The 27,796-nt window shown below is 42.6% G+C and overlaps 1 protein-coding gene across 1 annotated transcript; it reads right to left on the bottom strand.

Annotated features, from left to right (window-relative positions):
- Positions 1 to 3,641: 3,641 nt before the first annotated feature.
- Positions 3,642 to 27,031, bottom strand: LOC308304704 (solute carrier organic anion transporter family member 2B1-like; the record flags this gene model as incomplete). Its single annotated transcript, XM_080749330.1, has 14 exons — positions 3,642 to 3,828; positions 4,816 to 4,936; positions 5,092 to 5,156; positions 6,350 to 6,522; positions 8,751 to 8,898; positions 9,336 to 9,429; positions 10,197 to 10,361; positions 10,570 to 10,648; positions 13,092 to 13,222; positions 22,129 to 22,227; positions 24,228 to 24,455; positions 25,011 to 25,173; positions 26,746 to 26,883; positions 26,975 to 27,031. 14 exons carry the CDS (start codon positions 27,029 to 27,031, stop codon positions 3,642 to 3,644), a joined length of 1,848 nt encoding a protein of 615 aa, XP_080605456.1.
- Positions 27,032 to 27,796: the final 765 nt, after the last annotated feature.

Here is a 27,796-nt window from a genome sequence, read left to right as displayed (position 1 = left end):
CGCCGTCCAGTGCTGTGTTCTACCTGCAACGCACGTATACGGTGTCTGCTGTCGGAAATACAAATATGAATAGCGTCTGCCCTCAGGAACTTTTCAAAGTAGCGGATTTGATAGGCATTATGCACTGGTGTCTGCCCTGGCCACACAAAATAGCCGCGGAGCGCATGCCCTCAAAATACATCTAGAATTTTCGTGTCGCTGGCCTCCATAAAAAATGGTCTGGAAACTGTCGCTTTGCCGCTCAAAGTGGGATTTGTGGCATTATTTTCAAAGAACTGTGAAAATCAGCTCTTGAGCTTTATTGTTTTATACTTTTGACAGATATGTACAAATGGATGTTTATGGATTTATAAAGTTGTCAATCATTCAATCAATGAGTAAACGTGACGAAAAGATTCCAAGGATATATTTATATTGTTGCTACAACCTGCATGAGAAACCATAGAACATCTGCTGGAGATAGTGACACAACCTAGTTGATGCATATAGTTGATACTTGATACCTAGTATGTTACAACCTACACTATAAACAGAATATATCTCATCACCTTGCATGTACCAGCTTGTGTTAAACAGCACACACCTCTATATTTATGCACCACAATATCTCTCGCTCTCTCTCTCTCTCTCTCTCTCTCTCTCTCTCTCTATCTCTCTCACTCTCTCTCTCTCTCTCTCTCTCTCTCTCTCTCATGTTCACCCTCACTCCCTCTCTCGTCAAGAATGTTAAGTGTGCCAGCTTGTGTTGCAATACAATAACATTTGGGAGTTGTTTCAGCCCTGGCCTTGCCAGTGGCAACAGAGGGCTTTTTTTCTTTAAAAATCAAACCTCGGTTCGAAGTGAAGCGGTGAACTTTTATTCTATGTGTTCTAGAGCTATGAACTCTGTGATCTATACATTCTTCCAATTCTGAACGTAATGAATGATTTGATCTGGAGGGCCGAATTGTCATGTGAAGCTTGACCAATCCTCAAAGTATGGTCTCATTGGAAATTTTTAATCATCCATCATCAGACCGGGACGGACGTCACACACATATTCTGGATGTACGGGACAGATAAAACCTGTTCATTCTGGAATGGAATGACCATACATGGACATGAACGGGACACACACGGGTCACACACGGGACACACATGTACCGGGCAGATAAAACCTGTTCATTCTGGACTGGAATGACCATATATGGACATGAACGGGACACACAAAGCCACTCCTTGGAAGCGGCTTTCACCGCTTCAAAAAAAAAAAAAACTTGCCATGCAGGTGGAAATGGGCATGGTTTATTGGGGGGGTTGCATATTAATCCAAGAAATCCAGGGAAAAATAAGGTTTGACCTGTAGAGCAAAATGTGAATCTGCCTGTTATAGCGCCACCATGGAATTTCTTCCTTGGCTTAGTGCAGTGGGAATGAGCTTGCAGTTTCACAGCAACCAGACACTGCATTCGTATTTTGAAAACTTTGAAAGCCAATCTTAGCCAATCCGGATGAAGTATGAAAAATTGGACAGATCCGTCTTGATCACATGAATATTGAGATAATGTGTACCGATTTGTGTGATGTTATGACAAAATCGGTAGGATTTGTATAGCAAAAAGTGTGTTTTCTAAAAAGAAAAGCAACATGGCAGAACATCTTGTCATGTGGAAATGGGTGTGGGGAGTTTCATTATTATAATGATCGAATGGCCTTGTTCGATAGACAAGTTTGTTATAAATGAGTGATGACTTTAGTTGTCGCTACTTCACATAAATTGGGAAGGGATCATGACCTGTTATTTTGGAAGCTTTCAGGGCTTACAGCTTTTTCAGTAGATCTTTGCAATGTCGGACTCTTCCTTATAAGAAAATATCAGCCTGAACTCCTTTCTGTTGTCTTTCGACAGGGTGCCATGATTTTTCCCCCTACAACATAATCATCGGTTATTATAATTATATTATAATATTGAGTTGAATGTTTCAAAAAGTGTACAGAAAGTGTTAAAATCAGGTTTTTATGTGGCCACACCCACCTGTTCATTAAGTATACCTGGTCAGGTGGGTGGTGACCCAGCTGAAGTTAGCCACACCCACAGTATTTCAATTGGGCCTTTTGACTCAAAGGCTTTCAGCTTTCAGGAAGAAAACAAAAATAAACAGGGAAGACATACCGGTATTTGCATATGATAACCACACCTGGAGGTCTATTAGAGTAATATTAACTCCAGTCCATAGACACAGAAAAAACTGAAAAGGTACAAAACTATGGCACCACAATTTAAACTGTCTTTGAATTGTCAGATAGGGTCATGCTGTGTGATTTTGTCACAGACTTCCATACTATTTTACTTATAAGTCGCTCTGGATAAGGGTCTGCTAAATGCATAAATTGTAATCGTAAAATCCAAGTCTAATTATTTTGTTTTTATTTAATTTTTTTACTTATTATTTCTGCTATGACACCTGCATTTCCCCACATGGACCAATACGCGTTTATCTTATCTTTTATAAGAGCATTACAGACAAATGAGTCATTGTTCATCCCCAAAATGACTTTTTTCCTATCGATTACTCACCGCACGGAGACTTTTTTTGTTAAGCCAATAATTTGAGGAGACTCTTTGTGTCTACACAGGGAACAAAGCAAGGTATGTGTGTCTCCATAGGGAACCACTACTTGTCATCAAATTATTGGCTTAGGAATGTGACAAAAACAAAACAAAACAAAAAATATCCATGAATTAAAGTCTCCTTGGGGTTAGTGAGTAATCAATAGAAAAAGTGTTTCTGGAAGCATTTTATGGGTGAATATAATCCACCAGTTACTCACTTAAAGGTGTAATAATGCATATACCACCAGAATACTCAAACACACAGTAGTAATGCAATCACAATACTTACTATTTAAAAAGAAAATCTACAGTAGCTCCATTGAATTCCAATTAATAGAATGTATCATCCTCATTGAAAATGAGTGTCAACCATAATGAAAGAAAGACACCAGGGCTTGTATATGCAAATATAGGATGTTTTATTGACCTGAGTTCACTCAAAGTAGTATTGGAATGTTTGGGCTCAGTGCATATTACATATCCTTTAAATAAATATTACACTCAAATTGCATATATTAGAAACCATGATTTAATCCCATACAGCAACAATCCCCACAAGCATATGTCTTATACATACAATATATGCTGTTAGCGGCAGTAAACGCAACACAATTGCTTCATAGTAATGAACAATATCACTAAGCAAATGAGCTATGTAAACTCCATGACAAGTAGACATTAGACTATAGTTCAGGTGGGCAGGGCACAATTCAAGGTGGGGTCCCTCTGCCACACACACACACACACACACACACACACACACACACACACACACACACACACACACACACACACACACACACACACACACACACACACACACACACACACACACACACACGCCGCACACACGCACGCTCTCTCTTTCTCTCTTTCTGAGGAGTCCAACTAAACTAAAACCCTCTCATTTGTCAATGACCTTCAGATTCACAGTAACTCTACAGTCCTTCCTTTCATCTGTACTCTGTAGTCTCGCCATCCTTCTTCTCCAGTGTATTTTCCGCACGGCTCTCTCCTTGCCGTCTCTGGGGTCGCGAGGCTTGGGCCCTCAGGGGGTGAGGCTGGGGCGTTCCCGGGTGGATACCTGGCTCTCTCGTCTCTTCTCTCCATTGACCAGCTCATAGTCTTTTCCTGTGTCTTGGGACTGATTCTTTGACTGCTTCTTGAGGACCGTCATGACCATGAGGAAGCAGAGCAGCCCGGCGGAGATAAAGATGGCCTGAACGCCGAAGAACCTGCGGGCCAGCAACACAGTAAGTATACCATAAGACTGGTCTAAAGTCACTCTAAAGTCCCTCAGTGTTAATTTATCTCTAAGAGTGTACAAAAGTAACCAAATGGACAATTAACACAGAGGGTTTTACAGAGTTAGTCTAATCTCTGTGATAGGGACCGCATTGTTGTTAATAACTTTAATTGGAAGTACAATTTAGCAGAGAAGATTTAGGACAGCTGGTCGCTTCCCCAGGGAGGTTTTCCAGGCAAATCCAGCAGGGAGAAGGACAGAGCAGACCGAGGAGGACCAGTTCGAGGGATTATCTCCACACTAGTCTCGCGTGGCCAGACTGTTGACTCCCGTGATTTGCAAATGCTCCCGTCATACAGTCTGGGGCAACGGAAGACTGATGATGAGTATCCAGCATGAGAAGCTATAAAGCGGATTTGAAGCCTCCTCCCCACTTCTGTTTCATTTTTACAGTCGCGCACATTTATCCTAATATATAATCAGCTAAGCATACATAGCTTGCTGCTTATCAGAAATGATATTTTAAAATATAGTTTTGTGAACGGAAATGTCAGCTTCCGATACTCGCCGTTCGGGAGCTGTAGTTCCAGACTCTATTCTGTATACTATAGCATTCGAAGATTGTGGACTAGTTCTCCACACTGGTCTGGGAAGGCCTCAGGATCCTTCAGTCAAATCGAGCTGGTTAATATGGCTAGGGATGTCTGGAGTCCTCTGTGAACTGCTACCGGTATACCTCTGCGACCTGACTCTGGATAAGTGGTTGAAGATGGATGGATGGATCTTTTGACAACTTACAGTAGTCAACCAAAGAAAAACATTAACATCGTACATTGGTCAGAAGAGAGCTTGAGTTTGCTAGCCAAGCAAGTGTTCATCATGTACTGTATGAAATGTAAATAATTTAATTATAACACATGATTTATGAGAAATGTATTCATGAATGAAATCCCTGCTTGGGAGGTAGTGTACTTGCCTTTGTCTGAAATGGTCCATGTTGTAGTAGAGACAGGCAGTCGTCTTGCCACACTTCCCGCCCCACAGGATACAGGCACTGTCTATGACAGTGCCGTACAACACTGGGCCTGGCAAGAACGCTGTATATTGAGACAAAATGCGTGCGTGCGTGCGTGTTTGTGTGTGTGTGTGTGTGTGTGTGTGTGTGTGTGAGAGAGAGAGAGAGGCGGGGGGGGGGTTAGACATTGGCTTGGGAGGCTCCATTTTTATACTTGTATGGTGTGAACGGACTCACCCAAGACCCTGAAAAGCATGTATTGCACTCCAACTGCAAAGGACTTATCTTCTGGATCTACTGTCCTGCAAGAAAGAATGAGAGAGAGAGAGAGAGAGAGAGGGGGGGGGGGGGGGGGGGGAGAGAGAGAGAGAGAGAGAGAGAGAGTATCATAAAGAGTGAGAGAGGTGAAAGTGCCTTTTGGCCACGCATGCACTATACATTTATATTGGTATCAGTTGACAAATGATATGGTTATTGTGAACACAACTTTGTACAAGGGACAAATATTATGTATAGTGTTGAGTCAACATACAGTATGTTGTGCGTGCGTGTGAATGTTACACTTGACCTCACAAGGGGACACATGGAAAAACAAACTACAGCCATGCAAGAGCTGGGAAGCTATGCATGGCAAAAATTCACCAGGTCATCATTTCACAGGTTTTGCAGCTGCACTTTTCTGAGTATGTGCGACCTTGCCATTATTATTTCAGAAATGAATTCATTCATTTATACTTGCAGGACATTTCAACAACCCACTATGTAGGCATTGTTATGTATTGTACACTAATACCCTCCCCTCATTGGCCAAAACTTTATTTGACTTTACTCATCAACCGTTTCTCCTACAAACCTGTGGGTGGTGTCAATTGACTTGATTAAGAGTCCTTAACCTTAATTGGTTTAACTTTGCCCCGCCCCCTCCTCTGATTGGCCGAAACTTTATTTGGCTTTACTCATCAACCGTTTGTCCTACAAACTTGTGGCTGCTGTCAATTTACTTCATTAAGAGTCCTTCACCTTAATTGGTTTAACTTAGCCCCGCCCCCTCCTCTGATTGGCCCAAACTTTATTTGGCTTTACTCATTAACTGTTTGTCGTACACACTTGTGGCTGGTGTCACTTAACTTCATTAAGAGTCCTTCACCTTAATTGGTTTAACTTTGCCCCACCCCCTCCTCTGATTGGCCGGAACTTTATTTGGCTTTACTCATCAACCGTTTGTCGTACAAACTTGTGGGTGGAACCAATGCCACTTACAGGCCTCTTTGTGTATACTGTGACCTGACGGTCGCTTATCTCCCGATTGCAATTTGGTCAATGTTTAATTTGTCATTTTAGAGGTATTAAAAAGTCTTTAAGTGGCACTTTAGAAATGTTGAGAACCGCTGTTTTAGGCTACCTAACTGCCGGCGTTGTTGTAAACTGTGTTTATCTGCCAGCCTAACCCTAGTGCTGTCCTTACAGCCATCTCCTCTCTCTACCATGTGGGTACCTGAGTATCATCATGAAGGAGGGGGTCTGGGAGAAGGAGGCGGCGAAGCAGGTGAGAGCAGCGAGCACCAAGAAGGGCAGGAGGAGGTGGGTGCACATGGTGCCACAGGTCCCTGGCACCGCAGTGCCCGGAACACCAGTGTCTCTGCCCACACACGCACACCCTGTGTAGTTCTGTGGGGAGAGAAGTCAGACAGATCCAACCATGTCAGAAACATTGTTGTTCGGTACAGTTTGGACAGTTTGCAGTATAAGGAAATGCCATCTCGGTAGCGGTTTGGCACACACCCAAATGTTTCTGACATGCCAAACCATGTCAGAAACATTTTTGTTCAGTACCAAGGAGAGATGAGAGGGAGAGTGGATTTTCTTTTGCATACATTTTTTATCAAGTGTCGTATAATCTGTTTATCTGTTATTGGACAATGATGTTGACCATGGGAGCATGTCGCTGTTACTACATGTCATCTTTTCGACACCCGACTTTAACCCTCACCCTAACCCTAACCTCCGTGGAGTGAGTCTCTAACCCTCTGGTCGAAATGATGGTCGTTCGAAAGAGTGCGATTTCCCCGTTGACCATCTCCTTGGGCTATGGGATCTTTCTGGGAGATGGGATCCAAAAGTTCAAAACATGTATGATGGACAGAGATGGAGTCATCTCTGTATTCCCCCTCTGTTCCATCTCACAAATTGTGAACATTTGAAAATGAATCATTATGAAAATGTAAGCGTGTGAAATACACATACAAATTCTCGTTCTCAACCCCCCACATCCCCCCAACAGTCTTTCTCTCTCCCTTTCTCTCTATCTTTCTCTTTCAATTCAAATGGGCTTAAATGGCATGAGAAAAAAATATATTTACATTTCCAAAGCAAAAGTGGAACTCTCTCTATAGTGCTGATTGCCACACTTCCAGCAGAGGGACAAGAAGGAGGAGGAACCCACAGACTTTCACTTCTGACCACAAACCTCTGACCGCACAATCTGCCTCTCTAATATGGTCTCTATTTGGTAATATGTCTTTTGAATGTCTCTCAGAAAGAACTTTGTTGCAGAATCATTCTTAAATTAGACTTTGTAGCCCACATAATACATGATTGTGATGAATATTACAGTTGTATGCATGTTCATAAGTGAAAGCCAGAGGGCAGCATAAACGTATGATCTGTGTGATGCAATTATGAAATATGGTTCCACTTTCCATATGAATGGGAATGTGAGGAGATCTGAAAGAGGAGGAGGTTCTATTTTCTTTTACTTCATCTATTCATTTGCTTCTTGCAGAAGGAATATGATTATGTAAGCGACCACCCCTAGATTTACAGTTTTTGATCAACTTGTAAAAGGCAACGCTCTTCTCTAAAAAGCCACCAAAGCTACCCAGCACCCTCCCTGCACCTATAACTGGCCTCACCTGGTCTTACAGGAGGACTGATCTAACACAAATTAATAAATGCTTATACATTTGATATGATCATGTTTATGAATTATAGACCTTTAACATAGGACTAAGAATGTTGGAAATAGCCGAATTTAGCATAATGACATGTCCAAAAATAGGGACGCCTGGCTGAAAGTTGTTTTACCCTAAAAGAATGTAAGGTTGCGCTCTGTATTGGGAATTGAGTATATGCACATATCGATAAAAAAAACATTCGATAAAAAAAAAGTAAACATTAAATCATAACTTTTAGTATAGTTCTCAAGAGACACCTGGACTTCACAGCACACCAGTGTCTGCCTCGGCACACTGTTATAAACAAAAAGAAGGTAACTGTTCATAAGATGATTATCCAACATATCAATATGTGTTTTATTATGTGCATAATTATCCATGGTTGGTCATGGGTGTCTGACACAACACCCACTGGAGCACCACTTATGCTTCATTTCTATTATGGTTGAATGCCGCCCTGTGCCCTGTGACTGCAAACCACTTGGACAGTCTTGGACAAACGTAAACAGTCAAAGCAGAAGTGAAGCCTTTTCCTGAAGACTGATGCCTGCTTCCTGAGAAAATCTGCCATCTAAAGCACTAACTTAATCTAGAGGACATTTGCCAACACATAGGATATGATGTAACCATCCCTTGTGCTCAGTTGAGAGACATCTGGCATAGATGTTAGAGGACAGACTGGTGGGTGATATTGGGTGTCTCTGGTAGATCTGCGATTTTCAGAGTGCAACACCCCAGCGCAACCAAACATAAAATGACTTGTCTTTAGTTCTACTGCCAAGTGGTCCTATCTCTTGACCCGACCGTATTGTCTGGTGTTAGCGTTCTTATGATTATGATTAAAATGTGTCTGCCAAAAAAGGTATCTGCAAATGCCTAAAAAGCACAATGTTGGTCTTTTCTTCCAGTCTCACTCCGTTCTTCCAAAGTAAGCAGACCTACCGTAACTTTCAGGCTCATGTTATCCATCCTCATAGCAAGACAGCCAGCATGACAGGGGGACCTGAATTCTACTCCATCAGAGCCACAGATTGGGTTGAAGGCCTCATTGTTACATGCACAATCAGTGCTGCATGACCACGGATCCTGGCTAAAGAAATGCAAGTACAAATGAATAATATAAGTATTAATAAACATTAAAACAATATACTACCGGCATTCCATTTAAGGAAACAAGGTCATATAAGGAATGAACAGCGTCTGAACAGACAGACACAGGGCAACTGTTTCCTGAACAAATGCTGAAACTGAAACCTGAACAAATGCGTTTAACGCACGCGCACACACACACACACACACACACACACACACACACACACACACACACACACACACACACACACACACACACACACACACACACACACACGGATCACAAAACAATATAAACATAGTCATTTATCACCTTGCAGTTCTTTTTAATGACTTTACCTGTCGGGAAACACACCAGCAACATTCTGTGTGGGGCAGCCAATCAAGAGTAGCGGTATAGCAGTGCAAATGGACGCCATAACGACAATGCAGCACATCCTGCTGGCGCCGATCACAGACAGATTCAGCCTCCGCATCATAACGCCACCCAGAACGATGCCCAGCACCGCCAATGGGATAACAACTCCACCTGTACGGAGCAGACAGAGTACATGTCCGTGAATGATACGTCGTACTGCATTAAATATCCAGGTGCAAATGCACCTGGACAGTTGGACATACAGGCTGAGGCATTTCCAACATCTCCTGCTTTGAGATTTATTCTGAGACCACAGCAACTTTGTTTACAACCAGAATTCTGTGGGTAATCAACGACTCCCTAATCGGGAGATAAGCAACCGTCAGGTCGCATACACAAACTTTAGGAGGCAATGGTAGCCAATCAGGAGGGAATATGGGAAATGGAAATGGGACATGACTTGAGAGATACTGTGTACCGCTTTAGGAGCAGTGTGTTTTGCAAGAATCGGCCTAATGGTGGCACTAGAAGAGGGCCATGTGAGAAATGATTGTGGGTTGTGGTTTGGCAGCCAAGGAGTGTGTGTGCAAAGTTTGGCATGGATAGGGGCAGCGGTGACGGAGATATGAGTAGGGCAAAAGTGTGATGTGTGACAGACAGACAGGCTGACTGACTGACAGACTGACTGACCTACTGACAGTCGGTGGAGCTTTTCATAGTAACTTGTGACCTGACGGTTGCAAATCAATCTCTCACTGCTCACTCGTTGAAAGCTAGATCCTAAATGCCATGTAAATTCAAAATGACGTAGGGCTTCTACAGCACGTGCGTTTGATTTGGGGCAATCGTTACAGAGACTCTCCTGTAATTGAATGGTGAACCCGTATTCATTGCACATCATGAAGTCCCATTTAAAAATGCAGAGTTTGTGTGCTCACCGATCATCATGTTGGCTATAGAGAAAGACAGGCTGAACTGTCGCTCAATGAACTTGGCCATGAAGGTGGCAACGCCGACCACCAGCGCAGCCATGAACACCTGGGCGAAAACCACCAACAGGTAGACGGGGCTCCGGAACGTCCGCAGGGCGATATTAGGGAAACCTGGAGGACAGAAGGATGAGAATGGGCGAGGATGAGAAGAAGAGGAAGAATGAGATGTGTTGTGGAGATAACATATTTATTTTATAAATTAAAATGTAAAATAGAGAATGAAGTTGCTGCATTCATCATTTCCCTTCTGTCACCGGCACCATGCAGCAGACATAACAGGAAAATTGGCAAACAGAGTGACTGTAGTTGAAAAGCTCACTTTTGAGGAACTGAGTGAGGGTTTGTTCCCTCTTTGGGTCTGTTGGCTTCTCTGTTCTTGGTTCATCTTCTCCATCATCCTGACCAAAGGACATAGACAAGTGGATTAAAATAGGGGACATTAGGGCAGCTGAGAGGGAGACAGTGTGGGGAAGTGGAATGACGACACCTCCAGCGTGTCCTAATTCAAACAACACCAAACAAGTTCGATAAGTTGTACCCCTTAAATATACATGTTATGATACTGTTAGACCTGAAGACTCTTTGCACATACAGTAGCTATGTAACGTTGCAAAGGAGAGAGAGAGAGAGAGAGAGAGAGAGACCAGTACCAGCCGAACAATTGGTTTTCAAACAGTGTCACGACACAACGTGTCAAGGGGGTTTCCTTTTTTTTAAAGCTATTTCCCAAGCAAAAGCTTGGGAACCCTTAATCTCCCAAGACAGATTCTGTGTGACGATGGGGAACCCTTAATCTACAGTACAACACTCCCCATAGATGGAGTTGGAACAACTGAAGTTCAGGAGAGAGAGAAACACACCTTAACTCCACCCCCCTCTCCACCTACCCGCTCTCACACCACCTACCTGGCCCTCAGCTCCGCCCCCATGTCATCTACCTGGCTCTATTTATCCTCACTCTAACCTCCCAGAATCCCCTAAGGGTTTTCGTATCCCTCCACCACCCCGGCCTACACCACCACAGCCCCATTTTCCCCCCTCTCTCTTTCCCTCGCTCCATCTTTCTCCTCCTCTCCCTATCCCCCTCTCCTCCTCTCTCTATTTCCTTTCCCAGGTTCCTGCCGGGGAGTTCAGTTCAGGGGCGTCAATTGGGTATGGCAGGGGTATGCAGCTGCCATACCCTGGGTCCAGGGGAGGAAATAAAAGTTAATTTTAAATATAAATCCATGAATGTCTCTTTGTCTATCTGTTCTGGTTATTATGTTGTTAAATAACAGTAAAATAGCTACAAATGCAAAATGTTACAAAATGGTCACTTTAACAAGGTATTATAATTATATTCTCCACACTTTTATTCTCCCCATTTTGACAAAATGGTATATTCCCAGGTTACGCATGTCAGCTGCACAGGTGCAATGCACTTGAACAACCGTTCCAGGCTGCCATATCCAGCCCAAGAATCCATAGAAACGGGGGGAAAAAAATTAAATTGCTCCACCTTCTAGATTAATCAGTCAAGATTTTGGCTGGCTGTGCGAGGTTCTCGATTTTTTTTTTTTTACATTTGACATGTTCTATTAGTCCACTTGCCAGAATCTGAACCCTGGCATATTGAGTACAATAAGGTTTTATGTTAGAAATGTTGAGTATGGGTTCCCAGCATTTAGAAACTGCCGGATGCTAACTTGCATATGTTGAGCAATTTTCATAATTTGCATAATTCGATTTATTTAGCATAATCCCCCATAATGGATAATATGTCAAAAACTGATTGGCTGATTTGAACAATATTGGAGTGGTTTTGGGGGTAATTGAGAATGCTGAATCCATTTCTGACATTTTCTAAATTCAAAATGGCCGTTTTAAACCGGAAATGGCCATATACAACATAAAAATCAAACCTCGGTTCGAAGTGGAGCGGTGAATTTGAGCAGCTGTACCCTATGTGAGTGAGTGAGTGAGTGTAAACTGTGCCTGTGAGTGAGTGGTGAGTGTGCCTGGCCTGCACAAAACAGCGCCCCTCCTTTAACTAGTGTTTTGTGTGTGGCCACTCAAGGTATTGCCCAGGCTACGGACAGGGCCAGCCAGCCACCCACCCACCCAGCCAGCCAGCCAGCCAGCCAGCCAGCCACATACCCACGGACATACCTGTTCATTGGGAGCGCTTTCACCGCTCCAAAAAGTATCAAAATCACCCGAAATCACCCCACTTTAAGTTGGTATATGGCCATTTCCGGTTTAAAACAGCCATTTTGAATTTAGAAAATGGATTCAGCATCCTCAATAACCCCCAAAACCACTCCAATATTGTTCAAATCGGCCAATCAGTTTTTGACATATTATCCATTATTATGGGGGATTATGCTAAATAAATCGAATTATGCAAATTATGAAAATTGCTCAACATATGCAAGTTAGCATCCGGCAGTTTCTACATGCTGGGGACCCTTACTCAACATTTCTAACATAAAACCTTATTGTACTCAATATGTCCGGGTTCACAATGGGGCTCTATGGGCTGGCAAGTAGACTATATGTGTAGGAAAACATACAAGTGAAGCACTGAACTAATATTGGTAATTTGTTACCAATAGCATAATGCCTTTTCAGACTGGATGCAATAGCTACGCTGTCTTGATGTTTCTACTGTAGGTTACATGAAGCAATTACGTGCTATATAAACAACAGTGTTATACGAAAATAGAGGATAGACCTGGTTTCTCTCTCATAGTTATTGACCAAGTAAGTAGTAATTTGAAAAATACACAGATTCTTGTATGTAAAACAAAAGAAGAATAATGTTATTATCTTTTTTATTAGGATGAAACTATCATACTGCACCTCTTTGGGCATGCGACTGGGGAAGAACATGTAGGGCAGCGCTGCCATGAAGAGGAATATGGAAGCCACCAAGAAGCCCAGCCACCAGGCTCCGACCCAACGCTGATCTTTAGGGTCCAACCGGATCTCATCTGGAGACAGCAGAGAATCACTCAACAATCAGTGAAACTATATAAAATGTGATGACATCCGTCTGTTTGTGTGACTGTCTAATAGGATTACCATGAAAAGGAATGAGAGGCCTGCTCTGCCAAAAACATCGCGAAAAAAAGTTATGGCCATTTGTATATTCACTGTCCCATTGACTCCTCTACTCAGGAAAAAAAATATATATAAAAAAGATAAAATCTGCTTTAAGTAGCATGTGAGAGGTCAAACTAGGTTTTTATTTTGTGATTCTGAATCCATTGTAAGCATTTGTTTTGCATGGAAAACATTCCTTGGGATACAAAACGGCCCAACAAAATTGTGATAAGTGATGACTCATCACTTTAGGTCAATTAGGTGTTAGGTGTCTTGCTCAGGGACACTTCGACACATTGCTGGCCTGGCCTGGAATCGTACCTGTGACAACGAGGAGTTTTGGTTACCCAGGCAGGCTCACTAACCACTCAGCTATGGCCACCACAAATGTCTCTGTCATGACTCAAGAAATGACTTAATTCATTATATATCAGGTTGCAGTGTTGCACTTGTCATTTTCTTTAGCATAACAAAGAATAATAAATTACACCAACGTAAAGGCTATTATACTAAGTTCAAACAACGTCTATATATTACTAGTAAGACACCTCAGGGTGACATGCGCCAATTCTTGGCCATCTGGCCAGTGATGTATATCGGACCAGTTACCCATATATGGACCGTGGACGGTTTCAACAATGTTCCTCCGCTCCGCATGCATGCACACGCCACAGCGGCCACCGCCACCGTCACACAGACTCACATACGCTCATCTGTGTCAGTGTTATGAGTGCAGCTTACACCGTCAGTCACAGAGACAACATCATGATAACACACTGCGCTTGCTTGACACAGAGTCGGAAGTATCACCAGGTTGTATATATCAAAAACAAACATTGAAAGAAATAATCACAGTTTAGTATCCGACCTAAAATAAACATTATACGTGCATGGCCAAAAGCAACCACACGGTAGATAACTCGCGAAGCCCAATATGTAAAGCCCAAAGGATAGACAGCGAAACAGATTACATTCTTACTAACCAGTAAGACTCCCTAATCGGGAGATAAGCGACCATTAGGTCGCTTATCTATTTGAATACACAAATAGGCCAAAAGTGTGTTTTTCAAAAATCGTCCAGATGGTGGCGCTAAATGGGACAGATGCGTTTTGATTAACAAGGAAACAGTTCACTTCCTCGATTCCATGAAACCCAGAGAGGAGGGAGGGGCTCCAAGAAATTAGCATGTTCTTGCTGATGACGCGCTGATGACTAGCCAGAGAAGGATGACTAGCCAAAAAAGGATGACTAATATACAGCACTGGGCACAGCGAGTGCACTGGCCAATACAAACTAATACGTGAGTGCGCCTCCGGTACCCATGGTGTGCATTTTCAAACGCACCTTTCGTGACTAGAAATCAGGCTGTGTATTGATAGGTCGCTGTTACCAGCAACCTGATAAAAACCAAACAGTTTCTTACAGTATTCTGAAATAACCAATTTCACTAATAGCCTATCTCTCATATGGAGGGAATAGAATATCCTCTTGGCTTCCAGATACCTCCTTTCCCACTTATCGACCCCCTAGTGGCAAAAAAATATTAATAACTTCTGGGAACTCACATTGCTCCTTTCGGAACCTCTCCTCCTGCTATGCAGCTCCGAGATGAGGTTCCTCACTGTCGTCACCAGAATCGTCCGACTGTGTGGAAGATCTTACCTTTTGAGAACATTCTATCCAAAAAGTGAAGGTCCTATGCGGGTCTCTCATTGTTTTACTTCTCAAGCGTGGAAGAAAATCGAAGCAACGTGTTGAAATAAAGAGTTTATATCGCTCATTTTGTCAACCGGTTTTGTGTTTTCCCCACTCGTATTCGTTGTGTCTACTGTCTATGTTCTGTTACAGATGTACTGTAACTCTAATTTGAAGTAATGGTTTGAGTATGTTAATGTGTCTCCATTTGAAGCCCCCTAGTGGCTGATGTTTACAATGGCTAAGAGCTGTGAGCTTTTATTTTGAAGTTGTATTTTCAGTGTCCTTCTAAGCAAAGTAATCAACTCAACCAAGATCAGGTGTACTAATGACCAAACACACTGCACAGCTACATGTCAGAACTCACACAGAAGTCAGTCAGAGTCAGAGAGAGCTGAATGCTCAGCTACATGTCAGAAGTTCTCCAAGTGTACTACTACATCTTGTTCTTTGCAAGAGCATCGTCGGTATGTTTGATACTGTCTGTAGACATATCTTCACTGATAGTTTGATGTGAATTAGCACATCTTATGTTTGTCTAATTCAACTGCATAACATATTAACATATGATTGCTGCCTTCCAACACTGTGTGTACTGTATCTGTAGCTCTTGATATAATGCCTGTGTAGTGATTGTAGCTGTTATATTCTGATTGCATTTATGTTTTATGAAGCAATAATTTAAGAACTGTCTTGTATGTTTTTGTTGTAGTTTTACCCTTTTGAAAGCCAGTAAACCTGTTGACTACACACAACGTCTCCAGAGTCTTGGTTGAAGAAAGGTGTTTAGCTGACTGTTGAATCACACTATCCAGTGTGCAGTGAGAACAGTACAGTAAAACGACGGCACTTAACCTGGACAAGGTAACACAGTACATTTGGAACACTGAAGCTGGCATCTTATATCGATATCAAGACAGTGCATCATAGCTACATCAGACAGTATACAGCTATCTACGATTCACTACAAACATGTCAACGAAGGCAAGATCTACAAGCAGATCATCTCTAAGCTATGCTGCTGCAAAGGCCAGAGCAAAAGCAGAAGCTGCTAAAGTACGACTGCGTATCGCTCAAGAGGAGATGAAAATTAAAATACAGAAAGCCGAAGAGGAGATGAAAATTAAAATACAGAAAGCTGAAGAGGAGCTGAAAATACGGAAGGCTGAAATTGATGCTTCGATAAAAAGGCTAAACGTTCAGAAGGGAGCCACTGTAGCAATAGTCAAGGCAGAGGCCTTAGAGGCAGCAGCCAATGTAATTGAAGAGCAACACAGCCTAAAGCACCAGCTAGATGCAACTCCACTCAATCCTGTACAGCAAACAGACTATGTTGAGAACCAGACCAAAGAATGCGAACTCAGACCTGTAGTTATGGAAACAGACCCAGTCCCTCAAGACGAGGTTGGTGGGGCAAACACAGAGCCAGCACCTCTTCACTCTGTACACGGCCCACACCTCAAAACTGAAGACTGCCCTCCTACTGCAAATGTCTACCAGCAACCCTCTCATTCACCCACTCAACATAAGTTTCAGAACCCACTTCCTTCCTCAGACACAAACCAGCATCAGAAGCAAGATGGTGTTATGTTCAACAATGGCAGCACACACGCATCTCTATCTGGCAATGCATCCCAACGCCAATACGCATCACAGCATGACGGGGAGTCCTCTTCAGAGAACGGCGGGGAGCAAGATCCCATTCTCTCTACAGAGGTGACAACCCATGGCACACAGGTCTATGAAGGTGACCTCGTTAACAGATCATGTTCAAAAATCCAAGGCCCCAGTACTCCGTACAGCCTCAAAACCTGTTCAGGAATGATGGAGACCACCGGAAGGAAGGCAACAGGCTTCCACAATGAGTCTCTAGATGGGAAGTTGGTGAACGCTCTGCAAAGCCTCCTGGAGTGTAACGAGACTCCAGACCACAGGGCAGAGATTGCCTCACCTACCACACCTACTGCTGCACTCCATCATGCCCACCTTAAAGCAGCAGCTCACCTTATCTCCGAAAGACACCCAACCATCTTCAAATCTTTCCCCAATGTCTGCCATGTTAAAGAAAGGCATGGCCCACTGTCATCAAATCCTCCTATGGTTTGCTCTAGCGAGAGTCCTACCAGCAGTGACGAGGATCCTCACCTGGACTGTGAAGTGCACCCAGACTTCTCCGAAATGGTCGTCAGTCCCCAGGGCACCCACTGTAACCACCAGAGAGCCATGCCCAGCGCCAGTATTCCTGGAACCTCGGCCTCCGGCAGCAACACAGCATGTGGTCGCCCGCCCCCAAACAACATTGGTACAAAAGACCCCAACAAGAATCTGCCTCAAAGACTGAGTAAAGCCACCGGAGCCGTCAAGACCTCCAAGTTCATCTGGATTTCATCCTCAAATGCCAGATATCAAGCCATGTTATCAGCCAATAAGCTATCCCGTGCCACTCCAACCAACTTGCCAATTCACAGAGCAGGAAAGTGGTTCAGTGCACACCAGGTCTCACCCAAAACCTATCGTCTGAGTCGGCCCCCCATCACCCGTCATGTCGCCAGCCTTGCAATTCAAAGGAGCCTGGCAATCCCCAAAAACGCTCGTCACAAGAAGCCACCGAAGAAGCCTCCGGATAAGCAGTACCGCATGTACAACAGCCACTTCTTTAAGTGCAAGAGGGGCGTCAGCTGTCCTTACATCCATGATGACCCTGACAAAGAGGTCATGGGCACTAGGTTTCTACAAGGGACTTGCAAAAATAATGTTCTCCCTTAAGAAAAGGGAAAAGAAAAAGATGCAAATGTACTTGTGTTTAATGTATACAGTAACCCTGCAATTAATGGTGTTTAATAGTGGCGCTTAATACCGCCAGACGGGGAGTGTTCTGTTACAGATGTACTGTAACTCTAATTTGAAGTAATGGTTTGAGTATGTTAATGTGTCTCCATTTGAAGCCCCCTAGTGGCTGATGTTTACAATGGCTAAGAGCTGTGAGCTTTTATTTTGAAGTTGTATTTTCAGTGTCCTTCTAAGCAAAGTAATCAACTCAACCAAGATCAGGTGTACTAATGACCAAACACACTGCACAGCTACATGTCAGAACTCACACAGAAGTCAGTCAGAGTCAGAGAGAGCTGAATGCTCAGCTACATGTCAGAAGTTCTCCAAGTGTACTACTACATCTTGTTCTTTGCAAGAGCATCGTCGGTATGTTTGATACTGTCTGTAGACATATCTTCACTGATAGTTTGATGTGAATTAGCACATCTTATGTTTGTCTAATTCAACTGCATAACATATTAACATATGATTGCTGCCTTCCAACACTGTGTGTACTGTATCTGTAGCTCTTGATATAATGCCTGTGTAGTGATTGTAGCTGTTATATTCTGATTGCATTTATGTTTTATGAAGCAATAATTTAAGAACTGTCTTGTATGTTTTTGTTGTAGTTTTACCCTTTTGAAAGCCAGTAAACCTGTTGACTACACACAACGTCTCCAGAGTCTTGGTTGAAGAAAGGTGTTTAGCTGACTGTTGAATCACACTATCCAGTGTGCAGTGAGAACAGTACAGTCTATACCACTTGACCAGGGGAGGTAGTAATGTGAGAATGAGCGATATGAACTGTTTATTTCAACACGTTGCTTCAATCTTCTTCCACGCTTGAGAAGTAAAACGATGAGAGACCGGCATAGGACCTTCACTTTTTGGATAGAATGTTCACAAAAGGTAAGAAGTGTTCGCGAACAGCGGAGCTTCCGCCCAGTCGGACGATTCTGGTTGACGACAGTGAGGAACCTTGGAGCTGCATAGCCGAGGGAGAGGTTTTGAAAGGAGCTACCCCTAACACTGCATTTCCTTTATGTCAGTGGTTTTCTAAGTATATATGACGACTTGCAAACAATCGCCTCTGCAATCAAATTTTATTCAAGCCACAATCTCACCCTATCTTTTCCCTGATTGTCTTGTGTTTTCATCAAGCTCTCATAGTTAAAGCTTTGTTTTTTGACTGATGAGGTTTTTTTTCACAAGCCCTTGCCTGTACCTCTCTCACTGACTGCCTTTCAGATTTTTGACCTTTGCCTGTTTTTGCTCCTGCCTACTTCTTGTCAGTTTTGACATTTTGTGCCCCACTTAAGTACCTTCTGTTCTGTGTCTATGTCTGCTTCCGTGTCCGTGCGTGACAGCTCTAAAAATATTTCTTTAAAGTCTACATAACACATAAAATGCTATCTAAATGTAATTTTAGCCTTTGCATAAGCCTGTGAGGTCGTCGAGGCTAGGGCAAGTGCTAAGGTGGAGTCTGAAGAGTTGAGTCTTCAGGTTACGGTGGAAGATTGGGAGTGAGTCTGCAGTTCTAAGTGCAATGGGGAGTTCATTCCACAGTTTTTTGGGCACCAGAAGGGAGAAGAGTCTGAACGTGTGGAGCGTTGTACTGGATGTCCCGGATGTTTTAGTGAAGGTTCTGCCAGCTTCCCTGTGTTAGCTAATCTGAGTGAGCAGGAGGGGTTGTAGCGTAACGCTTCTCATAGGACAAGAAGTGCCAGATGCCAGATGCAACTGAATTGGTTATTTCCCCTCAAGATAATTGTACATCATCTGCTTTTCTGCTCTGTGACCCATACGCTGTCCATGGTACTGAATGGAGCATACAGTATCAGAGAGAATATAAATGATTGATTTAAACATTGCGTAGCCTACAGAACCTATTATCATAGAAGGTTGAGACTGCATTTGAAAGCATAGCTTAAGTTATCTCAAGCCATTTTACGCCGATATATTAAAGCGAGTAATTTCAGTACTGTGCCAATATTTGTTGTATTATTATATGTATTTGTATCTGTTCTACAGCTAAAATATTTGAGAAGCTATTTTATCAGTATGTATACAGTATATTTTATCTAATGTTAATGATCTCAATTTCATCTATCATTTAAATCAGGTTTTCGTTCCAATTTCTCCACTACTACTGCTCTTGTAAAATTCACAGATGATGTATTCTTCTCTTTAAAAGTTTAAATTAACAGGTTCTATTTTTATTGATTTAACAAAGAATTTTGATCATTGATCATTATCTTCTTTTGGATAAACTAAATGATTTGGGCATCTCTCAACAGGCATTACTTTGGTTTAATTCTTACCTTCATAACCGTGGTCAGTCTGTTTCTTTTAATCATCCGATTAATTTATAGATTGTTTTACTTTTCAAATAAATATAGTGTGCCACAAGGGCACACACTATACCAACTGAGCTACCCTGGCAAAATTCATCCTCACGTTTACTGTGCACACAAAAAGAAAAAAAAGATGATGCAGGGATGATGCATGGCCTTAAAGCTGATTTTGTGAGACATCCAATTCAAACAAGAATCAGAATCAAATTGACATAAGAAATAATAAAGCAGTTGAGCATGCAGCCCAAGCGCGTCAACCAGCTATCTATGAAAGAAATACAAACTAAAGGGATTATGACGGGACCACTTCTCAGTGTCTTTTGCACTCCACACAATGTAGTGCATAGGCTTATGAAATAATCTAAAATCGATGATTTAGATGAAAAAAGATTCTTTAATCAAAGATAGCCCTGCTGTGGAAAAAAAAGTCCTTTAGGTAACTCTTGTCGTGATTTGGCACAAAATAAAACAGGATCTTCAAAGACACACCCATACCCAAGCACAATTCATCCTCACCAAAAATGAGGATGCAGAGATGTTGATTTTGTGTGTTCTCCAATTCAAACAAGAAGCAGGAGAAAGAATCTCTGCCTACGCCACGCCCTATACCTATACGTCTTAGCCCTGACACACTGATAGCATCATTGACGTGAGCATAATTGATGTGCGTCAACTTAGGCCACTTATTCACATTGAAGGTGGGAACATTTGAAACGTCAAAGGGTCTCTACGTATATTCGGCTTCACCGCAATTATGAATCATTTGAAACGCACCACACTGACCCAAATGAAACGAGGGACTTACGGTACCAAAACACACACACACACACACGTACATACACAGGAACGCACGCTGGAACTGTTGTAGCCTACGTATGTTACACACCTCTGTTGTTCCATTTGCTCTCTCTCTTTCGCTCTCTTTCTGTTCTGCCTATAGACGCGGGTGCTTCGAGCAGCAGCTCTTGCTGTCTTGAACTTGTAACAGCATACTCTTGTACAGTGTTCTCATCCATATTTAAATCTCTGCCATCACCAGCTAAATATGTGAAAATAAGGAAGATGGTGCTATTGTAGTTCAACAGAGAAACCCGTAATTTTTCAGGATTTATACAGACCATCATCAGTTCATCTATCTAATCAAAGACGGTTGCTTTTCTCAAAAGTGAATTTAGAATGGTCAAACTTTACACGCTGCAATACAAGTTTGACCTTTGTCAGTGACTGCAATATAAACATTTTGTCGACAATCCAAAATAGAATAGTTTGACATGTCCACTTGACACCCCCAGTGTGACTGCAGCCAGTGTAAACAATGAGTGTGTTTGATGACGTGAGCATCTGACGCTTTCAGTGCGTGTCAGGGCACTGACAGTCGGAGCGGTGCATGAGACGACAACGTTTTGGAGTTGTGGCCATCATGCTCACGTTCTGCTTGCACTATATCTACTTTCTTTCTTTTTTGTGAGTTTGGACAGATATGGGGCCCACTGACATTAAAGTACCTATAGGCTGATTTGTATTCTGTTCTGGAATAGGAAACGGGTATGCCACCTTCTGAAACCTGGGACTACAGATAGCGTAGGACGTAAGTTATGCACAGAGCATATTGCTGTGTACTAAGTATCAAGTAAATTTAACCAATTTAACTCTTGCTTGCCTTTGTGATAATCAACACGGGGTAGAGTCACTAGTACTACACATGCAATTTAGTTCAATTCAAATACAACACAATGGCTAAGTGCATTGGCAAGTTTATTCTACATCACCCATGCAGGACTTGAACTCACAACCTTTAACACCAAGTGCAAGGACATATACAGTAGGTAGGCTACTGTGTACACACCGCCTTTACCCTACTATCCACCACGTCTTCCTTGAACGTACTTATGTACAATCAGCTGGGGGTTAAAAATATGGAAAAGCTCACCTGCTGACAGCTTGTCGATGTCCACATAAAAGCGCAACATGAAGCCACCCATGATGAAACCAAAAGCAGGGCCAATACAAGTTACCGCCAGAAGAATGCCTGCAGAGAAGAGAAATCACAGTGAAACGTAATAATGTTGTTGCTTTTTGCAGAGAAACAGCCAAAGACAAAGTTGACTTGTTGGTGGTTTCACAGAGTGTCCAGTAACAAGGAGGTCACTCTTTACTTTGTATACATTTGTGTTTTGCCACAAAGGTGACAACAAATAGTAGCGAAAAAGTAGCGAAGAAAACATTTCCTGCTTGTGTTCTGTGCCTTGTTTTATACAGTGGCGGCAGCCATCAAGAAAGTCTCACATTGTGCATCTACGTATCATGCAGCTGGCACCCACTACTTCAGCAACATCAACTGCAGCCTGCTTCATTTATCCCTGAGGGACAAAAGACCCCTTATTTCCTGTCTTGTTTTATCCCCCACACAGACCTCCCCCAAAGAGGTCAGAGAGCACCAATTTGTCACAGCACAGCACCACAACGAGGTGGCTCACCGACCAGAACGGATCTGGTTACAACATTCTGGGATTTAATCCCAGCTCAAAGCTTTTGTGATGAATCTGTCCCTGTCATTCCAAACTGCACTAGCTCATTAAAGGAGCTATAGTGAACTTTTTCATTGTAGGGCCGACACTTTGTTTACATCCTAGTCTATAGACTAGAATGTAAACAAAGGGTCGGTCTGACAATGGCCAAAATGATTATTTTATCATTATTTTACGCTTTTTGTGGTCATTTTTTAATAGAAACACATATACCGTATGAAGCTTATTTTTTTATAAAATATTTTTGAAACATTTTTATTTTAGCATCCGTTTTTCAAGAAAAAGTTGACTATAGCTCCTTTAAGTAGAAATGCCTTAAAGGGATATTTCACTTTCAAAAAAACTTTTTGTCATGTTATGGTCTGATCAGGATTTTATGAACACCCTGAACACATTTTAATTTGCTTCATTCAATATTTAGATATTTGATGTAAATGTTATCAGGAGGCTTGATCGAGGGCCTCTCCCCACACACACCCATTGTAACTTCAAACTCCATTTTAACCATGATAGATTAATTAAAAACACACATTATTTTTTCTGGTGACTCACACTACCCTCCTAATATGTGAGCAGGCCGTGTTTTTTCGATAACTTTTTTCCTTTATTTTTAATAATTATTTGGGAAAATGAAAAATATTTAATACAAAAAATAATTATTAAAAATTAAATAAAAACAGTTATCGAAAAAACACGGCCTGCTCACGTATTAGGAGGGTAGTATGAGTCCCCAGAAAAAATAATGGATGTTTTTGATGAATCTAGCTTGGTTAAAATGGAGTTTGAAGTTACAATGGGTGTGTATGTGGAGAGGAACTGGGCCTGGAGGGCCTGGTAACATTTACATCAAATATCAAAATATTGAATGAAGCAAATTAAAATCTGTTCAGGGTGTTCATAAAAGCCTGATTAGACGATAAAATGACCAAACGTTTTTTTGAAAGTGAAATATCCCTTTAAAATAAAATGTAAAAAACAAAACAATAAAAAAAAAACATCCCGGAAACTGATTTGGGTTCTGGAGCAGACACATATTGACACAGGACGGAATTCATGTGCAAATGTGATTCGAGTTGCGGTTGGTTGTTTATAAAGTTGGACAAAATGTGGACAAAATATTTTCCCAAATATGGATATGACTGACCACTGACATCATAGATGTCTTATGTTATAGACCACGTGAGACTCACAAAATATGTCCATATATGGGCATACCAAGTTATGGGCTTAATATTGATGACATCAGGGATCTCCTATATGGGCAGGTCAGCTATAGATATTGAGGCATTTGAAAATTAATTCTGTCTTGGCCATACTGTATATGGAGCATATGGGCATTGCCAACAATGTGATGTCACAACAGGTCAGCTATAGACATTGAGGCGTTACCTACCTACCTACTGACTGACTCACTCACTGACGGTCATGATCTGCTGGGTTTGATAGTAAATGCTCCCTACGGTCGCAATAATCCACCCTTTTACTGTAAACACTAGCGTACCAAGGTATAGTGGTGAGGTCTTCTTGCTGGCAAAGTCATCGATGTAGGAGATACCAAAGGGGTGGATAGGAACAGTGCCGACGCCCAGCAATAGCTGACCCGTGAGCAGGATAGGGTAGATCCACTGCTCTGCTGTGCTTTCCTCTTCTGCACAGCTCTGGACGGCGAACGATGGGTCGCGCGTGTTCCCTGTCTGGCAGAGGCCAGAGCTGTTGTCAGCTTTGCTGACTGGGGAATACAGAGAGAGGCAACAAGTTTAGAGTAGAATTAGATTGGAATAAAATGAAATACGTACTATGTAATTGTCTGACCACGGAGATCCCCACATTTAGTGCTTTCAAAAGCCAGTTGAAGCAGTGGTTAAAACATTCACAAACATGTAACCATCTATAAGTAAAGAGTTGATGCCTGCATGATTTAGTCTGTCAGGTTAGTCTTTCCTGTATGGTTTTTAACGTCTTATTTTTGGCACTAGGCACTTTGTCGCACTAGGCACACTGATGCGCCAAGCACCTTGTTTCTGTTGTGTTGTTTGTTCTCCCTGTTTTGTCTGTTTACTGTTCTTTTGTTTTGTTTCCTGTTTTACCGGTATGTCCTGAGGACAACGGATGGAAATAAAAATAAAAAATCTCTCACACAAAGATTTGGAGGACCCCCTAGTAACCCTGAGGACCCCCTAGGGGTCCCGGACCCCCTGTTGAAGTGTGTGTGTGTGTGTGTGTGTGTGTGTGTGTGTGTGTGTGTGTGTGCGTGTGTGTGTGTGTGTGTGTGTGTGTGACTCACTGGCGGTATGGTCAGTGTATTTGTAGAGGCCACCCAGAAACTGAGGCAGAGCCATGACCAGGGCTGCCAGGCTGGCGATCAGAGCTCCTCCTCCGATGAACCTGGGACGGTGAACACGGCTCCCGAAGAAACTCACAAACACTATGAGGAAGGTGCTCCCCAACTGCATCCAGGACCAGAAAAGATATGATAAGATCACTGCATTTCCATTCATTTATTTATTTTCAGTACATGCTTAACACTCAGGTTCACGTGAGAGGCTACAATATCCTAGCCTGGCGGGGCCCGACGTCATACTGTGTTCACTCACTCATTCCTTCCACAGTATAACGTCTGGCCTTCCCCGCATAGGCAGCGAGTATCCTGATTATTTTCTGATCGGGGCACAACAAACGTAGTCTTCCTGACAACAAGTGAAAAGCTTTCCCTGATTGGTCCATGTGTAGACGGTGACGTAGATGCATGCCGCAGCATTTTCAAAACAACAATGGCTGCCCTCGCGATGCAACAAGTGTAACAGTTAACGCTCTAACGATAAAACAAGCAATAACTGCAGTTATTTCAGAGTTAGAATCAATTACAACAATTAAAAAGGACCACGGGGGATGCGCTAGCGGAGTTCATCGGCTGAAAAGACGTGTTTGTTTGCCGTTCTTTCGACTGGCTGAGAGATGTTTTGCTACGCTGATTGGTTAGAGGAGTCTGTCTGTCAAGGCAAGTACTCCCGCCCACTTTTCAAGCTGCCAATGGGCCGAAAGGCCAGACGTTATACTGTGGAAGGAATGAGTGAGTGAACACAGTATGACGTCGGGCCCCGCCAGTCTAACAATATCCCAGCATGCACCGCAGATGGAAGGCAGGGTATCCGAAATTGACTTCTTATTGTCGGAGTGGCGACACTCCCATAGGGGTTAGGTTTAGGGTTAGGGTTAGAGATAGGGTTAGTGTTGGAATGGAGACATGTCGGAAAGGAGACATGTCGGAGTGGAGAGATGCACCCTCCTCGAACAGGCATGGGCGCATAAGGCCAAACTCGGAAATTGAATTCACACGTTCATGTAAGCATACACACACACACACACACACACACACACACACACACACACACACACACACACACACACACACACACACACACACACACACACACACACACACACAGTGAAGCCAGAGCAGCAAACCCATTCTGTTAAGAGTGGTTCCCCTGACATCACAGTGATGTCAGAGCATGATGTCAGAGCGACAAACCCATAGAACCACAGTGTCAGGCGTTAGAGACAGAGATACGGACAAGCTGTGACCGTTCACATACTAAACTGCGACCTGCGGTCGCGATAAGACATACCATGCCATCAACCCAGATGTATCTGTTCATCCACTCTATACCAGCACCAGCAGTACATCTTACATTGAGGACTATTTTGAGGATAACCTTTACACGGGTGTCCTCTCATAGACTGCATGTGAATGGGGAGGTGCGGTCGCATACCTCCTGAGCAGCGTTACTATACAAAACGGCCAGCACTATACTGGTGCGTCCGCTCACACAAGACAGAGCGAAATATGGACATGAGTTTACTAATCTGAGCTCACTCTTTGTGGAACAGAAGAACTTTGCGTATGCTACTGTACATGCCTACCTTTTTAAAGTTTTTATTCATTTGTTTTTGATTATTGTTTGGACCCCCAATATTTTATACAATTGTGTCAATAAAGTAACTAACTAGGGACTCACCTCATTGAAGGAAGACAGGAGGCCAGATTTCTTGCTGGAGAACCCATAGCGTCTCTCTATAGTGTTTATGGAACTCTTCAGATAACCAGACACTAACAGCAGAGCCAACTGCAGCAGGCCATGGCATAAGACAAAGAACTAAACAGAGTGGGGGAGAGAGGAATCTTAACGGACCATCACAGAGGTCTCATATGCTTGACATTATTGTTGAAAAATAGACGTAAGGTACCTTAATACTGTGGAATGGACTGTTACACCTGCTTCGTGATCGTGCCACCTGTGCCATCTTTCACACAGATATACTGACTTGTGCTCTATACAAAATCTGTAGATCACGTATACAAAAAGCATTATGTTGTTAAAACACCTTGCTGATTCATACAATGAATGCTTGTTAAAAAACCCAATAAACAAATGTAAAAAAAAAAGAAAAAAAGCATTATGTTGCTTGAATGAATTAGACCAGGGGTCTTCAATGTTTTCAGGCCAAGGATCTTTAGCTGAGAGAGAGAGAGAGATGAAGCAGGGACCCCAAGATTCCATATAGTTTCATCGTTTGACAGCACAATCATCAGTGTATTTTGGATTCATGTCAATTTGTGTTATCAGATATGTAACCACTTGAACTGTCAATACTTAATAAACTTGACCTTTAACTCTGTACTTAGTCTGCTCTTTTTTCTCCTCTACACCAAACCTCTTTGCCGAAAATAGATGATCTACAAGCTCACTGTGAGCTTGTAGATCTGTTATTTTTGGCTAAAGTTCTGAGAATATGAACGTTAGGTAGTAACTCTGAGTAACTCTGAGGACCCCCTAGGGGTTTGGGACCCCCTGTTGAAGACCCCTGACTTAGACTTTTGAAAAGCAAAAAAAAACAACAATTGACAATGTTTAGGGAATGTTTGCACAAAAACGCCCCTGGAACCTAGCCTGGGTACCAGCCTGCTATGCTATGCTATGTTCATTGGATTGGTTTTGTCACTTCACTTCACAACCAATCCACTGAACGCAGCGTAGCGGGCTGGGAAGACGGATGTTCTTCTGTTTA

Source organism: Nannobrachium achirus (assembly GCF_963921795.1).
Source record: "Nannobrachium achirus genome assembly, chromosome: 19".
NCBI lineage: Eukaryota > Metazoa > Chordata > Actinopteri > Myctophiformes > Myctophidae > Nannobrachium > Nannobrachium achirus.
Note: the sequence above shows the minus strand (reverse complement) of the source record. Positions and strands in the feature narration are given on the sequence as shown.